Source organism: Bos grunniens, chromosome 28 (genome assembly GCF_055505025.1).
Source record: "Bos grunniens cultivar Pamir isolate PY7600 chromosome 28, Bosgru_T2T1.0, whole genome shotgun sequence".
Lineage (NCBI taxonomy): Eukaryota > Metazoa > Chordata > Mammalia > Artiodactyla > Bovidae > Bos > Bos grunniens.
The window spans coordinates 29704612-29722913 of NC_141192.1; the positions used below are offsets into that span (position 1 = coordinate 29704612).

The 18302-nt window shown below is 39.1% G+C and overlaps 1 protein-coding gene across 23 annotated transcripts in view; it reads right to left on the minus strand.

Annotated features, from left to right (window-relative positions):
• CDK1 (cyclin dependent kinase 1) overlaps nucleotides 1–18302 on the minus strand; it is a 94066-nt gene that overhangs the window by 42108 nt on the left and 33656 nt on the right. For 9 of the 23 annotated variants that reach the window (XR_015156970.1, XR_015156973.1, XM_086382438.1 and 6 more), the window contains exons 1-5: nucleotides 9138–9269; nucleotides 6638–6699; nucleotides 4179–4335; nucleotides 3269–3392; nucleotides 50–220 (exon numbers count right to left, since the gene is read on the minus strand). Coding sequence is in view for 19 of the 23 variants with exons in the window: in XM_086382438.1 (XP_086238564.1) it covers nucleotides 50–220; nucleotides 3269–3392; nucleotides 4179–4335; nucleotides 6638–6674 (489 nt within the window). In the remaining 4 variants the exon portion in view is untranslated. Of the gene's footprint in view, nucleotides 1–49; nucleotides 221–3268; nucleotides 3393–4178; nucleotides 4336–6637; nucleotides 6700–9046; nucleotides 9392–18302 lie in introns of those variants that run through there. The other 14 variants (XR_015156971.1, XM_086382441.1, XM_086382424.1 and 11 more) reach the window with 5 other exon arrangements.

The following is an 18302-nucleotide window of genomic DNA, read 5'->3' on the forward strand; positions in this document are numbered from 1 at the left end:
AGAAAACAATCCCTCAGTCACACATAACAAAAGTACCAAAACAACATACCTCATGCGTATATACTCTAATAGGAATCCCAAAAGCTCTGGCAAGGCCAAAATCTGCCAACTTAATTGTTCCTTTATCATCAATCAATAGATTTTGAGGTTTTAAGTCCCTGTGGAGAACTCTTCTAGAGTGACAAAACACAATCCCTTGTAGGATTTGGTACAAATAACTCTGGAAGGAGGAAATATAAATTAGAAACTTAACCATATGATGAAATGATTTTCTAAATAATCTTGGCAGGTTTCTTTCAAAGACATAAGAAATTATATTGCAGAGAAATAAACAATTTACCAAAAAAGTTCTCAGGCCTTAGTTTCTTAGTTGAAACTAACAGGAAGTATCTGGGGCGTGAGAAGCCCATTTATATCAAGTATTATGTTTGTACAACTAAGACAAAGATATTCACCTTATGGGAACATCTATAGATACTCATTTCATTTTCTTGTACTTATTCTGGTCCCTAATTCTTAAGTAATAAGGTAATTTTCTATATAGAAAGTTTCTTAAACTTTTGTTTTATATACTTATAGCAACTCTAGTTCTGCCCTGAGTAAGTTTAGTCTTTTCCATTTCTGTCTTTTATCTTTATATATTCACTTCCTCTTTGGAAACACTGGTCACAAGGAAAAAAAAAAAAAGAATATTATGACTGTATTTAAATAGATATAATTATGGCAAAACGCTGTTTAGCAGTTCAGAGAAGTGTTTTGTAACATTCCTGTTGCCAACAAAATGTAACTGACATTTGAAGCAACATGAGTACTACAGAAATATAAAATACAGTATTGACTATAAAGTTCAATATTATAAAATACATAAAACCAATCAGAACAACTGGCTAGCCATTTGGAAAAAAAATTAAGAACCCTAATTCTGACATCAAAATAAACCTTTGATTCATCTAGAATTTAAGACAAAAGGAGGAATGGTAATCTACTGAAACCACTAGAAAAACACTGTCATGTACTGTTCTAATACATGTGATCTTTGCATGAGGAAGACTTAAATAAGACATAAAAATCTCCAAAAGTCATGTACTGATATGTACAAATATGTTAAATTATAAAAATAACTAATGGTATATACACACCATTAACAAAAGACAAAAAAAAAAAGCAATAAAAGAACTATTATCAATACATTACCAATAAAAGGCTCTTAAAAACCAGTGAAAAAAGTATCCTAACAGAATCATCAGTGAAAAATATGTAGTGTTTATAAAATGGCTAAGAAATAAAAAATGTTAAATGAAAGAAAAATGATGTTAATGTATTTTTCATAGTACTGTTATCAAAAAGATTAATCAAAACAAGTTTTGACAGTGATGTGCTAAAAAATATACACACACCATGATATTGGTCTACTTTTTTAGAGGGTTAACCAGCACTATCAAGATTTTAAGTGTAAATAAATAACTTCAACCCACTGATTTCAGTGCTGAGACTCCTATAAAGATACACAGGAATATAAAAATATTCACTGCAGCACTGACCATAAGGACATGAGTCACCAAGCTGGAAAACAACTTCAGTGTCCACCAGTGTGGACTTGGTTTACGCAATTATATCAGACAGTAGAAAGATGGGTAGACTAACATTTTACACAGTAAAAGGGAAAGTAATGCATATATACTAATATATATAAAATCCCATTTTTATAAAAAGTTTCTGTATATACACATACAAAGTTGACATACAAGTATCTCTAAGATTACTAATAAAACAAAGGCTACCTCTGAGGAGTGGTTTGGTAGAGACGGTATAAGGATAATTATTTTAAATTTAAATGAAACTTAATCTCTATACCACCTGACCTGCCTCTTGAGAAACCTATATGCAGGTCAGGAAGCAACAGTTAGAATTGGACATGGAACAACAGACTGGTTCCAAACAGGAAAAGGAGTACATCAAGGCTGTATATTGTCACCCCGCGTATTTAACTTATATGCAGAGTACATCATGAGAAATGCTGGGCTGGAAGAAGCACAAGCTGGAATCAAGATTGCCGGGAAAAATATCAATAACCTCAGATATGCAGATGACACCACCCTTATGGCAGAAAGTGGAGAGGAACTAAAAAGCCTTTTGATGAAAGTGAAAGAGGAGAGTGGAAAAGTTGGCTTAAAGCTCAACATTCAGAAAACAAAGATCATGGCATCTGGTCAATCACTTCATGGGAAATAGATGGGGAAACAGTGGAAACAGTGGCTGACTCTATTTTTCTGGGCTCCAAAATCACTGCAGATGGTGACTGCAGCCATGAAATTAAAAGACACTTACTCCTTGGAAGGGAAGTTACGACCAACCTAGATAGCATATTGAAAAGAAGAGACATTACTTTGCCAACAAAGGTCCGTCTAGTCAAGGCTATGGTTTTTCTAGAGAGTTGGACTGTGAAGAAAGCTGAGCGCCGAAGAATTGATGCATTTGAACTGTGGTGTTGGAGAAGACTCCAGAGAGTCCCTTGGACTGCAAGGAGATCCAACCAGTCCATTCGAAAGGAGGTCAGCCCTTTCGAATTCGAAAGGGTGTTCTCTGGAAGGAATGATGCTAAAGCTGAAACTCCAGTCCTTTGGCCACCTCATGCGAAGAGTTGACTCATTGGAAAGGACTCTGATGCTGGGAGGGATTGGGGGCAGGAGGAGAAGGGGACGACAGAGGATGAGATGGCTGGATGGCATCACTGACTCAATGGAAGTGAGTCTGAGTGAACTCCGGGAGTTGGTGATGGACAGGGAGGCCTGGCGTGCTGCGACTCATGGGGTCACAAAGAGTCGGACATGACTGAGCGATCGAACTGAACTGAATCTCTACAATAAGTTAAACAAAATATATATTCAAATCCAGAATAAAGTGAAACTGCCTGCCAGCATCACCCTGTCCCAGGCTTTTGTTCTTTTATTTTGCACATATCTAACTGACAAAGAACAGAATACCCTAGTTTCCAACAATACACACTTAGTACTTTTCTGTTTTTTCAGGCAGTACTTTTCACTTTACAACCAGAAGCACTATCTAGTAATAAAATACTTAACTGTTAACAACCTATAGACTATGTGAGAAAAAACAAAATATTCTTTAATGAAACATTCTTTTCTTCCTTGTTCTACTTTCTAACACTTTTTCCAAGTATATTCTCATGAAACACAAGCACTTCTAAAGTGTAGACCCTTTACATTCACAGAGGATAAACACTAACAAAATTAGGCAAGATTCTTACCTTAACAAGTGAAGAATCCATGAACTGACCAGGAGGGATAGAATCCAAGTATTTCTTGAGATCCATGGAAAGGAATTCAAAGATGAGATACAACCTGGAATCCTGCATAAGCACATCTTGAAGACTGAAAAATAAAACAATTACAAATCTTAACATTTTTGATCTCTCACAAAGTAAAATGGCTTCTATACACATACATCATAGTTGCTATTAGAAAAAGCAGGCCATAAGAAATTTCTACAGTAACAAATACATGCTATACTGTTTTGGAATAGAAGAGGTGGTACCTTCCCTAGTAGTGAAACCATAGTATTAAACTAGAATTTGAGAAAGGAACCTCAGGGCAGCAACTGAAAATTAAGTGATATTACAGGTGTTAACTTGGTAAATCGCTTGCAGTCCAGAAAAATATTTCTAGGCTGACTGCTTGTTGCTTAGAGCTTGTCTCTCCATTGAGGCAACTTATAGAAATAAACTTTTTAAAGTATTATCTAACCTTACCAGTTGTTCACCATCTCAAGCCCACAAAATGCAATTAAACCCTAGCTTTCGCCTGACCTAGCTACCTATCTCAGGTCGCTGATTAAGGAGTCCTTAAAGACCAGAGCTCTCAGAGTTGGAACAGTGACAAAGCTTTGTGAAAAAAGACTTCCTTGTCTCCCTTGACCAGTTTATCCTGATTTTCCAGCTCCCACTACTAACCTCTATCACCAAGCCCCTCTAACTCTATTCCTGCTTTAAAAGCCTATGTTTTTCTATGCCCAGCATTGTCAATGAACAAAAACAGTAGGGTTCTATTCCACTCAGAAAGGTTCAATCAGAAATTAAGCAACTGTAAAACTTTTCACAATGAAATTCACATGTGAAATAGCATGCAGAAAATGATTCAAATTCAGATATTATACCATACCTGACTATATTTGGATGACGAAGCTCTTTTAATAGAGATATTTCCCGAATTGCAGTACTAGGAACCCCTTCCTCTTCACTTTCTAGTCTGATTTTCTTCATGGCTACCACTTGGCCTGTAGTTTTGTGTCTACCCTTATACACAACTCCATAGGTACCTGAAATAAACAAAATAAGTGTCTATGTGACAACCGCCACAAACTAAAAAAAATTTTTTAGAAGATGATTGAATTCCATAAGGTGTCACATGACAGAAACATCTGCTGTGGCCACAAAGAAAGCATCTCATTCATAATTATACTCTCATCACTTCCAAAAGAAAAGAGGCTAATTACAACCTAACCTATCTGCAGTTTAGAAATTCCATATAGTCATCACAGGTTCCCTATACAATTCAAATTACCAGTAATTTTCCAACACATTTTAGAGAAAAAAGATCATTTGCAAATTGGAATGTATGTCCTGTCAAATATCCTCCCCAAGGCAGGCATAAAATAAACGCAGGAAGCCTCACATCCATTTGGAAGTTGAGAACATGGATTCCGATGTAGGGTTTTAGCTAGTGAGCAATAATTTCAATATAAGGGACCCTGGGGTGGTTGGGTGCACGGAACAGAAAAAGCAGTAAGCGAGACGGACTAGTTAGCTAAAAACAAGTTCACGTGCATGATATGCTGAATCCCCTGGGTAAGTGATTTTTAATCTGGGGTTGGACAATTTAAGGGAGGTCTTGACTCCCTTAATTATAAGAAAATTTTCTTAAATAGCTTTACTATTTTTTTGTATGACATCAGTGTAACTGCAAAAGCGATTAGGAGGGACTTATATCTAGGGAAGTCTATTTTACAGTTTTTTAAGAGCTTCTCCAAAACTAGTAGTATTTCAAAAAAGGATAAGAACCACTAACAAATAAATGATCTACTTGTTTGATCAGAATATTAAGGATGGTTTGCTCAGTGACAAACTGATGCTATATAAACTCTCTTTTTTTAAATAGAGAAATTCTATCCAATTGTCTATGTCATGGTGTCATTTTAAAAACGTAAGTTAACATAAAATCCATTGTATATTATTTTAACGAAATTTGGAGTAACTGTGCTTTGGGTAACCAGTTGATCTGGGAATTCCCTGATGGTCCGGTGGTTAGGACTCTGCACTTTGACTGCTAAGTGCCTGGATTCAATCCCTGATTCAAGGAACTAAAATCCCTTAAGTCGCACTGTGAGGTCAAAAAAAAATCAAGGAGAACTCATCTTGTTTGATCTTCACCACCATCCTTCATGGGTGGACCTTCTGTACACTTAAAATCTGTACATTTTTCAGATGTAAATTATACTTGCATTAAACACAGAAGTAGGTAAGCCAGTAGCACCCTCCCCCAGCACACTGTTAAGACAAACTCAGGAAGATCAGTAATTTACATAATATAGTCAAATAAGTAGTTAATGGTAAATTCAAACTTTTTAAAGTATTCTTACCTCTCACTCAAGTGTACAACATTCACCTGGTCCTAAAATTTACTCATAAGAGCCACTGATTAACTTACAGTGAACACTCAATATATACTGAATTGAGTTTTAGACATCACAAGTGCTCTGTCTCTCCTGACTTGCACTTTGAAATGAACTAAGCATTATAAAATTTAAAAATCTTCAATACAGGCAAATTATGGAGACTGAATAGCAACCCACTCCAGTATTCTTGCCTGGAGAATCCCAGGGACAGGGGAGCCTGGTGGGCTACCGTCTATGGATGGGGTCGCAGAGTTGGACACGACTAAAGCGACTTAGCAGCAGCATGGAGACTGAACAATAAACAGAAAAACTGTTTATCAACAAATGGTTATAGAGTGTCTGCTAAATGCCAACTAAAGTTCCACATCATGCATATAGTTATGTTCTCTATGATCTAAAAAGCCAGAAAGGGGTTCAAATTATAACCTGAGTTCAATGAATTATTTTTGTTAACTCAGAAGAAAATCACAGAACAATTTGGTAATAATTGAAATAAGAGTTGATATATTTTAATCAAAAGACATTAAGAAGACATTAACCACTAAATGAAATACATGACCCTGACTAGAACTTCAGAGAGTATATGCAGACGTACTTTAAACTAAAGCACATAATTTCACTGCCCTAACACTCTCCTCAACACACCTACAAAATAGCAATAGTGTTTTTTTAAAAATATATAGATATATTGCTTTAAGTGTTTAGTATTAGAAGAATGTAAGATTATTGGAGGGATGCTGGTAGGGAGAAATGTCAGAATAATTTCAATTCTCTTGAAAGGTTAACTATTTTTTTTTTTGCTTATGCTATTATGTAGAAAACATATATATTAATGCACTAATGTACTGTTAGATACTTTAAAAACAATTTGAATATTTACATGTCAAAGATGTCAAATCATTAAATCATTTTTTAAAAATCCTTTTATATTATTAAAACCACTCACCTTCTCCAATTTTCTCTATTTTGGTATAGTCTTCCATAGTTAATCAGTGGGTATGGTAGACCCTAAAATGAGAAGAAAAGCTTATTTGATTACATGCCACTAAGTCAAAGGGTGCTTTTAAGTTATTGATAAGATATTACAAGTAAAGAATTTCCCATCATGCCTAGAGCAGTATTAACTTTCCACAATAGGACTTCCCTCATGGTGCAGTGGATAGGAATCCACCTGCCAGTGCAGGGAACACAGGTTCAATCCCTGGTCCAGGAAGATTCCACATGCCGGGGGCAACTAAGCCCAAGAGTCACAAGTACCGAAGCCTGCACACCCAGCTGGTGCACGGCAACAAAGAGTAGCACCCACTGGCCTCAACTAGAGAAAGTCACTTGTGGCAATGAACATCTAGTGCAGCCAAATACAAATAAACTTTCAAAAAATTTTCCATAAGATTAGCTATTCTATTAAAACAATATTTACAAGGGGAAGAACTCGAGACTCTCCCACCTTTCTTAGCTTCTGAAACATTGGAAATATTTGTATATCCTATACCTGGATAACTTTGGTATACTAAGTCACTTCAGTGTCCGACTGTGTGATCCTATGGAGCCTGCCAGGCTCCTCTGCCATAGGATTCTCCAGGCGAGAATACTGGAGTGGACTGCCATGCCCTCCTCCAAGGTATCTTCCTGACCCAGGGATGGAAACCACTGTCTGTAATGTTTCCTGCACTGGCAGGCAGGTTCTTTACCACTAGAGCCACCTGGGAGCTTCTTTCAAAATTAACCTTCAAATTCAGACATCAACTTATCTATCCGTTCCAAACAAACCCTGATGTTCTTTACATAAGACTTCTAAGGCTCATCAATGTGTGCCAATTATACCCAAATAGTTTAACAATGAATGCTACTTGAATTTGTAGCTTCATGATACTTTTATGAAGTTAATAAACAATTTTTAAAGACATGAAGTAGGGAGCTAAAACGTGGTCACACTGTTCAACCATTAGAAAACATTTAAAGAAGCCAAAGTATATTCATTTCAACTTGCTCAAATGACAGTTTTAATCTTTCTCTTGTTGTCAGGAGTCACGTAACACAAAGATGATAAAAAATTTTCAAGATACCTTTTGTAAAGTGGGAAATATCACTAAGCACTCTAAAAGAAAATGGGCAATTCCATACATAAAGTCTATTTTAATTATACCCCATGCAATGTCAAGAACAAAGAATGTCCATATACTTGAATCACAAAAAAAAGAATGGTTAAAAAAAAAAAAAAAAAGCCGAAACCACAACCAGATACTCAAGACTTCCTGGTAAGTTTGCCACGGAAACATTAACTTCAGAGGCCCAAACCATCGTTTTATATCACTGATAAAATCATAAAGGTCACTGAACCTTAAGTTAAATTTCTCACATTCTTTTTCAAAATCATTCCAGACATAAGCAGAGATAAACTTTTTTAAATAAACAAAATTGCACTACACTGGCCATCTTAAAAATCAATTTTACAAATGGCAACGGATTAGGATTAACTAATCTTTTCTTCAATATCCAGCTGTAATATGCCCAAATCACAATGAAACTGTGGAGCTTATTTTAAACAAAATCACTGAAAACTAACTCAATTTCAAAGCTGGGTTCAATTACTCTTCCACCTTTTCCTGGTTGCAACTATTTTAAATAAAGGATGTGGCTTCGTAATGCCTTTTGAATGCCTCTGTTCCTAGTGACAGGATGTAAAATATCAATGGCTTCATCCACCCAGACACCTCCAGGTCTTTAAAGAAAGCAAGACCTGCATGTTAAAACTGATTAAAGGATTTAAAAAGACACGTTTCTAACTCTCGGCGTTTCTTAGATTTCCAGTTTTTGCCAATTCCACTGTATGTAACAACCACCAAGCATAAAATAAAATCCAAAAAATCCAAGTTCTCTTGGGGTCTATGCCCAGGATAAGTGTTCTTAAAAGCTCTAGGTAGGCTAGGGTCATGGGAACAGAGAGGCAAGTTGAGAAGGCCCACAAGTTAGTTCTTCCGGTCAGTTTCCTGGGACCACCTGAGATTAGAAGCAGGCGCGAGCACCTTGCTGAGTTGCGGTCTTGCTTTCCACTCCCAGAGGCGAGGCTAGGAGCTGCAGGGCCGAGCCTGGCACTCCACAAGCGCTTGGCACAAACCTGCCTTCCATCAAACCCCGAAAGCCTCCTCAGCCACCCGCGACCCCAGATTGCAATTCAGAGGCCAGAGCAATGCCAGCCCTGCCTGAACAACCCTGGCCGGGCTGGGCTCCCCCAAGCCTCCCACTGAAGCCGGGGTTGGCGTCGCTTCACGCGCAGGCCCGGGGCCTCCGGTTAAGGCCGGGCTTGGCGGTACGCAGAACCCCACTGCCCGGAACCCAGCCTCCCAATTATCACCTGCTTCATTAATACTCCCCCTCCAAGGTCCGCAAGACGGCCCTTCCGAGTCGACACCCCATAGGCAACACCCTGACCCCACCAACGCTACCCGGCTTTATCCCGCGGCGAATGCTGCGGCGGCTACCAAGTCGGCGACGCTGTCCCTAACTTCCAAGCGCCAGCTTTGGAGCTAAGTGCGAGCAGTTTCAAACTCACCGCGCTAAAGGGTCCTGGATTCACCAATCAGATAGTCCGTAGACTTTTAAAGGAGCCAATCAGAGCCTAGCTGCCCTTAACGCTGGGCTTCCCGGGTGGCTAGAGCGCGAAAGGTGGAGGAAACGGCGGCTGGAGAAAAAGCAGAAGGGCGGGCGCCAACTGAGTCTGGGCGCAAGCGCTTTCCAAGACAGGGTCGTCCCATTGTTTCTAGTCATAAGAAATCTACTGTCCTCTCTGGGTTGGGTTTTTTTCTCTCCCAGTTCTGGCACAATAAAAATTGGAGGTATTCAAATAGTTCATCACAAAAGTGGTACTACACGTAATCCAGATCCCATTACTTTTATTTCTGATACTTAAAGCTAATGTATATTTATGCTTTTCCAAAATAATGAATCTCAATCTGGACCAAAGGAGCATGATTCTGCATGTCCCAAGGGGAAGATCCCACATGCTCAACTTAAGACTCAAGGCAGCCAAAAAACAAAATAAATAAACTTTGTTTTACTAGAAAGAGGTAATAGAAAACTAGGAAAGATGTCCTCAACAGGGTAAAGAAACTTTTCATATATATTTATGAGTATAAGTTAGATACATTTTTGTCACATTTCACACACATATATGGCTGTGCTATGTTTTCACTTCACTTTTTTTAATTTCAATTTTTTAATCTATGTAACATTTTAATTAAAAATTAAAAAACAGAATTTTTCTTTTCTTAAATGTTAAAATATTCTCACAACAGAATTTTAAATGTTCTTGAAAAAACAAAAATTCACACTTCCGTGGGAGAAGAAAAAGATCTAAATTATACTTTAAATAATCCAGTATCCCTAAACTCTTTCATTGCCCTACACCATATCCTAAAGAGATTTCTGCACCTGAACATCATTCTTAAGTCTTTAAGAAAATAAAAAAGTAAAATAGAACTGGGCATAGTAAGAGTCTTTCCACTGACTGTATTGAGATATGGAACAAATATTGATTACCATGCCCTCTACAACTGTGTATTTGATGATCCAGATTAGGATAAGGAATGGAATAAGTTTATCACATGGCCCCCTATATGTGGCACAAACACTCAACCTTGGCAATTTTGTGCTCCTGGGTGACAGAATATTTTGAATTCATAGTAGAAGTAGGAGATTTGGGAAATCTTGGCCTGAACCTAATAATTTTTAAAACTTATTTTTAAAATCTAAAATTCACATTTTAAATGAAAACTGCCTTAAATTGCCTTAAATAAAATGAAAATTGTGTTCTAGAGAAGACTATTTTCTGCTAGTTTAGGGTACTAATTTTAAAGAATAAATATATATAGCTTTCTCTCTGAGAGGCTTAAGCAAAGGATTTAATTTATATCATCTAAAAACAGCTAGTAATTCATTATATACATTTGACATTCAGCATAAAGAAGACCACAAGCTTCCACACTTTCATGCTAGATTTTTATTTAAATTTAACTCAGTTTAGTTCAGTTCAGTCGCTCAGTCGAGTCCGACTCTTTGTGACCCCATGAATCGCAGCACACCAGGCCTCCCTGTCCATCACCAACTCCCAGAGTCCACTCAGACTCACGTTCATCAAGTCGGTGATGCCATCCAACCATCTCATCCTCTGTCATCCCCTTCTCCTCCTGCCCCCAATCCCTCCCAACATTTGGGTCTTTTCCAGTGAGTTAGCTCTTCGCATGAGGCAGCCAAAATATTGGAGTTTCGGCTTCAACATCAGTCCTTCCAAAGAACACCCAGGACTTATCTCCTTTAGAATGGACTGGTTGGATCTCCTTGCAGTCCAAAGGACTCTCAAGAGTCTTCTCCAACACCACAGTTCAAAACCATCAATTCTTCAGCGCTCAGCTTTCTTCACAATCCAACTTTCACATCCATACATGACCACTGGAAAAACCATAGCCTTGACTAGACAGACCTTTATTGGCAAAGTAATGTCTCTGCTTTTGAATATGCTATCTAGGTTGGTCATAACTTTCCTTCCAAGGAGTAAGCCTCTTTTAATTTCATGGCTGCAGTCACCATCTGCAGTGATTTTGGAGCCCAGAAAAATAAAGTCTGACACTGTTTCCACTGTTTCCCCATCTATTTCCCATGAAGTGATGGGACCAGATGCCATGATCTTAGTTTTCTGAATGTTGAGCAACTCAGTTATCTTTCTCTATTTTTGCAGCTTGTTTTTGTTTGTTTTTAGTTATCTTTTTAAGCTTCAGGTGGGGTGAAGTGAAGTGAAAGTCACTCAGTCATGTTTGACTCTTTGCGACCCCATGGACTATACAGTTCATGGAATTCTCCAGGCCAGAATACTGGAGTGGGTAGCCTTTCCCTTCTCCAGGGAATCTTCCCAACCCAGGGATCGAACCCAGGTCTCCTGCACTGAGGGGGGATCTTTACCAGCTGAGCCACAAGGGTTCAGGGGATATTCTAAATTTAGGCTCTCATCTTGGCAAATACAATTTAGTGTTCATTGGGTCAACTTCTATGCAGTGCCACAAAAATAAGTCAGATATTTTCCTGCTTGAGATGTTGGGAGTGGGAGAACACAACCATTACTTGTAACTTGCTTCTGGCACTTAACGCTGTAACTTATGCTCTAAGGTGACATAAGAATATAGAGGAGGAAATTATTAATTCAAAAAGAGGATGTGACATTTGAAGAAATATTGGATGTGACATTCTCTAGGAACACTGGAGAAGGAATGGTGAAGCAGGCCTTCCAAGCAGAAGTTGTATGAGTAAAGCCCTGAAGTCTGCCCATATAATTCAGGGTGCCTTGATCAGAGAGTAGAGGGCCCCTTAGGTGTTAAGCAGGGAAGGGAATTTGGAGTCAGAATCTAAAAGAGCCCTGAATGCTCTTCTGAGAAGCTGCTCGGAAGAGGTTCAGCTTTGCAACAGTATTTTAGAACTAGGGGACTTTCTTGGTGGTTCAGCGGTTGACTCCTTGTTTCCACTGCAAGAGGCACAGGTTTGATCCCTGGTCAGGGAACTAACATGCCTCAGGGAGGGACCAGAAAAGTAAAAATTTTTAAATGTATATAAAGTGGCATGGGAAAAAAAAACTAAAACAGAGAGGATAAGAAGGCATGTGCTCCCCAAACTTTCATATTCATATTTTGGTGACCTCCATTTAGAAGAGGGGGTGTGCAGAGATCCATTGGCATTGCACAGAAGTTTTGTTTGGCTTTGTTTTGAGATACAAGTGTTGCTATGGACTGAACTGTGTTTCTTCTCACCCCTACCCCTTTTATCTGTGCACTGCCACCCTCTGGTGTTAACACACCTCTAAATATGGTGTTATTTAAAATGGGCCCTTGGGAGAGTAATTACATTTAAATAAGATCATGTGAGTGGAGAGCACGCTGTGGGATGAACATTCTTATAAGGCCTTATAAGACCTCGATCACTCTGTTTCCTCCTCGTGAGGACACAGAACAAATCACCATCTTCAAAGTAGGAAGAGAGTTCTCACCAGATCGCACCCTGCCAACACTGTGACCCAGCCTCCAGAATGGTGTGGAAATAAATTTCTGTTGTTTATCTCACCCAGTCTGTGGTATTTTGTTATGGAAGCCCAAGCAAACACAAGTATTTTTTCAGATAAAAATGTTTGAGAAACATTTGCTTGTAAATACATAAAATACCTGGAAGGAGATGCAAGAAACTAATAACAACATGCCTGTGTGGAGTTGAAGAATGCCTGGGGCACAGAGATGGGAGGAAGGCTTTGGAGCTTTTGAATTTTGAACCATTTGAGTGTGTTGCTGCTGCTGCTGCTGGTAAGTCGCTTCAGTCATTTTCGACTCTGTGCGACCCCATAGACGGCAGCCCACCAGGCTCCCCCATCCCTGGGATTCTCCAGGCAAGAGTAGTGGAGTGGGTTGCCATTTCCTTCTCCAATGCATGAAAGTGAAAAGTGAAAGTGAAGTAGCTCCGTCGTGTCCCCGACTCTTAGCGACCCCATGGTCTGCAGCCTACCAGGCTCCTCCGCCCACGGGATTTTCCTGGCAAGAGTACTGGAGTGGGTTGCCATTGCCTTCTCCATTTGGGTGTGTTACCTAGCTCAAAAGTGAATAAATGGATAAATGGATGAATGTATGAAGAAATGCATGTATGAGGAAATGAATCTTGCCAAGGCCTCTTTTGCTATGGGATAAAATTCAGAGCAGTTTTTAAAACACGTATCCAAAAGGAAAAGACTGTTCCTTTTCATTAATTCAGAAAGTAAAATAGTAGATAAAGTAAGACACACAGTTTCGAAACCTTTTTTTTTTTTAATTTCTTGGCCATGCTGCACAGCATGTGGGATCTTAATTCCCTGACCAGGAATTGAACCCATGCCCCCTGCATTGGAAGAATGGAGAGTTAACCACCAGACCACCAGGAAGTCCCCCACCACCCTTCCCCCGCCCCCCTTGCCGAGGAAGGTCCCAAGATCTTTTAATCATGACTGAAAACACTGAACTATCATGACTGTTTCTCAGTTAGGCATTTATCTGATAACAAAAGTAATGTGTTTTTTGGAAGTGTTAGATACCACTCATCCTAAACTACCTGTATCTTCAATTTAGCATCTCCTGAGCTGAATTTCAACAGTGTTCACGGACAGGTCACTGGGCAGGTGGGGAAGTGTAACTGACTGGGAATTGAAGTAGGAAAAAAACAGCAGTGTGAACAAACTGTGTTTAAAATATCTTGTTATACATTTTACAAAGACATGACCATGTGAACACCTCTTTCAGAGCCCAGAAGGGGCTGCGCAAAGGCAGAATCCTGACACATAAGTTCCATGAGCTTCATGGAGAATTGAACTCTGAAACTGGCAAGCATTTTCATTCATATTTGGAGCCAGGAGAAACTATCAGGCCTGTTGTTTTAGCTGAATATCTGAGATTCTTTTACTAATTTGAATGAATTAGTAATGTCTCTTAAATTTTATCACAATACCATTAATACCTAGTATAAGGCTTTCTCGGAGAAGGCAATGGCATGCCACTCCAGTACTCTTGCCTGGAAAATCCCATGGATGGAGGAACCTGGTAGGCTGCAGTCCATGGGGTCCCGAAGAGTCAGACACGACTGAACTACTTCACTTTCACTTTTCACTTTTCACTTTCATACATTGGAGAAGGAAATGGCAACCCACTCCAGTACTCTTGCCTGGAGAATCCCAGGGATGGGGGAGCCTGGTGGGTTGCCATCTATGGGGTCGCACAGAGTCAGACACGACTGAAGCAACTTAGCAGCAGCAGCAGCAGCATAGGGCTTTCTGCCAGAGCTAAAAATTTATAGTGAGAAGTAATTATTTAAATCATTCTCTTTGAAAAGTCACTTCGATAAACCCGGGCAGTGGATTGTAACTATATCTCTAATCAGTAAGTTAAGGGATTAATGTAAAAGTCTCTTTTCTAGTGGTGTTAACGAAATGAGGTTCTATTTTACCTAAATAAACTGTCATCTGGACTGATATAGACCTGCAATTTCATACCATGAAATATTCTATTTCATGCAAAATGTTTACTATAATTGGCAAGTTTCAAAGAGCAAAGTTAGAGTAACATCCTCTTACTGCTAAGATATTATGAAACAAAATTTACTGTATCCTTCAAAATGAGATAGGCACTTGAGAGCCTTGTAGCACCCGAGGCTTTCCTCTCCACCATGAACATTAGTTGTTTGGCTCTTGGCTGTGCATCAGTTTATACCAGTGATGTGAGAATGAAATATGACAGCAAACCAAACTCTATCAGCTCCACTCACCAAATATTTGCGTTTCTTCAGTTTATCTTGCATAATTTGGTGGCAACCAAATATCCAAAGATGAATTCGATACCTATTCTCATTGAGCTTGACAGGAGAGGCCCAGATAAGAAAAATGCAGCAAGTGATCATGCTTCTTTTGTGCTAATTAATTAAATATTTTCCTTTAGCTGGTACCTTGAGCCAAGTACTGAGGAAATACAAGGTAAAGTGATGTTATTAATATATTCAGTTAAGACAAAGAGGCCGCACTCAATATGCCAGCAAATTTGGAAAACTCAGCAGTGGTCACAGGACTGGAAAAGGTCAGTTTTCATTCCAATCCCAAAGAAAGGCAATGCCAAAGAATGCTCAAACTACTGCACAATTGCACTCATCTCTCACACTAGCAAAGTAATGCTCAAAATTCTCCAAGCCAGGCTTCAGCAATACGTGAACCGTGAACTTCCAGATGTTCAAGGTGGTTTTAGAAAAGGCAGAGAAACAAGAGATCAAATTGTCAACGTCCATTGGAACATCGAAAATGCAAGAGTTCCAGAAGAACATCTACTTCTGCTATTTGACTATGCCAAAGCCTTTGACTGTGTAGATCACAGCAAAATGTGGAAAATTCTTATAGAGATGAGAATATCAGACCATCTTACCTGCCTCCTGAGAAATATGTATGCAGGTAAAGAAGTAACAGTAGAACCAGACATGGAACAACAGATTGGTTTCAAATTGGCAAAGGAGTATGTCAAGGCTGTATATTGTCACCCTACTTATTTAACTTATACGTAGAGTACATTATGCAAAATGCCGGGCTGGATGAAGCACAAGCTGGAATCAAGATTGCTGGGAGAAATATCAATAACCTCAGATATGCAGATGACACCACCCTTATGGCAGAAAGCAAAGAAGAACTAAAGAGCCTCTTGATGAAAGTGAAAGAGGAGGTGAAAAAGTTGGCTTAAGACTCAACATTCAGAAAACAAAGATCATGGCATCCAGTCCCATCACTTCATGGCAAATAGATGGGGAAACAGTGGAAACAATGACAGACTTTATTTTTTGGACGGGCGCCAAAATCACTGTAGATGGTGACTGCAGCCATGAAATTAAGATTTTTGCTCCTTTAAAGAAAAGCTATGACCAACCTAGACAGCATAGGTAAAGCAGAGACACTACATTGGCAACAAAGGTCCACCTGGTCAAAGCTATGGTTTTTCCACTAGTAATGTATGGGTGTGAAAGTTGGACTGTAAATAAAGCTGAGCACTGAAGAATTGATACTTGTGAACTGTGGTGTTGGAGAAGACTCTTGAGAGCCCCTTGACTGCAAGGAGATCTAACCAGTCCATCGTAAAGGAAATCAGTCCTGAATATTCATTGGAAGGACTGATGCTGAAGCTGAAACTCCAATACTTTGGCCACTTGATGTGAAAAATTGACTCATTGGAAAAGACCCTGATGCTGGGAAAGATTGAAGGCAGAAGGAGAAGTGGACCACAGAGGGTGAGATTGTTGGATGGCATGACTGACTGGATGGACATGAGTTTGAGTAAGCTCCGGGAGTTGGTGATGGACAGGGAAGCCTGGCATGCTGCAGCCCATGGGGTCACAAAGAGTCGGACACGACTGAGGGGACTGAACTGAATTGAAGACAAAGAGAGAAAGATACCTGCTGTCTCAATAACATTTGATAACTTTATGAAGCCTTTATTATGCCCCAAGCACTAACTTAAATAATTGGCAAACAAGCAAGAATCAAATGCAAGCCCCCAAACTTCAAAGTCCAGATGGGGAAACATAAAATGAAAAAGAGGAAAGTAGAGCTTTTCATTCAACAAGACAAGATAAATACCTTTTCCTACCCCAGAAATTGTTTTTTATTTCTTCCCAACCAATCCCAAACAGCACACTCAAAACGAAAAGGAGGAGGAGGAGACACTGTACTGACAAAAAGCCCCTCTGGAATGGCTAGCTATACCATCACAGTTAAAGCTCAGGGTCCCAATGTTCATAGCAGCCCTGTTTACAGTAGCCAAGACAAGACAGACGAGCAACCTAAAAGTCTTTCAACAGAGGAATGAATAAGGAAGATGTGATACATATATACAAAGGAGCATTACTCAGCCATAAAAAAGAATGAAATAATGCCATTTGTGATAACATGGATGGACTTAGAATCATACTAAGTGAAATCAGTCAGATGAAGACAAATATCATACTATATCACTTCTACATGGAATCTAAAAATGATACAAAGGAATTTATTTACAAAATAGAAATAGACTCACAGATAGAAAACAAACTTATGGTTACCAACAGGGATAGTGGGGAGGTAGTGGTAGGGGAGTTGAGATAAATTCGGAACTGGGGATTAATATATACTTACTCCTATATATAAAATAGGCAAACAATAAGGACCTACTCTATAGTCTAGGGAACTGTACTCAATATTTTGTAATAGCCTATAATGGAAAAGAATCTGAAAAAGAAAAAATATGTATGTATGAAAAACTGAATCACTTTGCTATACATTTGAAACTAACACAACATTGTAAATTAACTATACTTCAATTAAAAAAAAAAAAAAAAAGCTCAAGGCCCAAAGATCACCTGGGCTCAAATCCTTTTAAATCTTGGTTCTTGCCCTTAACTTTGCTGTGGCTTTGGGCAAGTCACTTCAAGTTTCTGCACCTCATTTACTCAAATGCCAATAGTATTAGCAACCAACTGTGTTGCTTTGAACATGACATGAGGTAATCCATTAAATGTTTACTTAGCCCAATGCCTCACCCCTGGTAAACACTTCACATGCAGGATTTTTCCTGATTGTATTGATCACAAAAATAGTTCTGGTGGTAGGTACTGAAACAGAGACTTGGGTGAATTGCTAAGGTCACAGAAGAGAAGCAAAAAAAATTGTGGGAGGCAGGTCAGTCTTCATTAAATGACTTGACCCTTGCATTGGGTTGGGAAGGAAAGCCAATGTCAGTTTAAATGGGAATTGAAGGAGAGACACCTGAGGAGAACAACCAGGCAAAGAGAATAGCATACATAACAGGTGGCATAGTGTCAGAGATGTATCTGGCTTGCATGAGATTGATGAAGGGAGCTTGATCACGCTGAATGAAAGTGCGCTTGAGGGACGTCCCTGGGTGGTCCAGCGGCTAAGACTCCACACTCCCAATGTAGGCGGCCCAGAGTCAATCCCTGGTCAGGGAACTAGATCCCACATGCCGCAACTAAGACCCAGTGAAGTCAAATAAATTAAATTTTTTTTTTAAAGTAAGTAGTGACATTTGAAT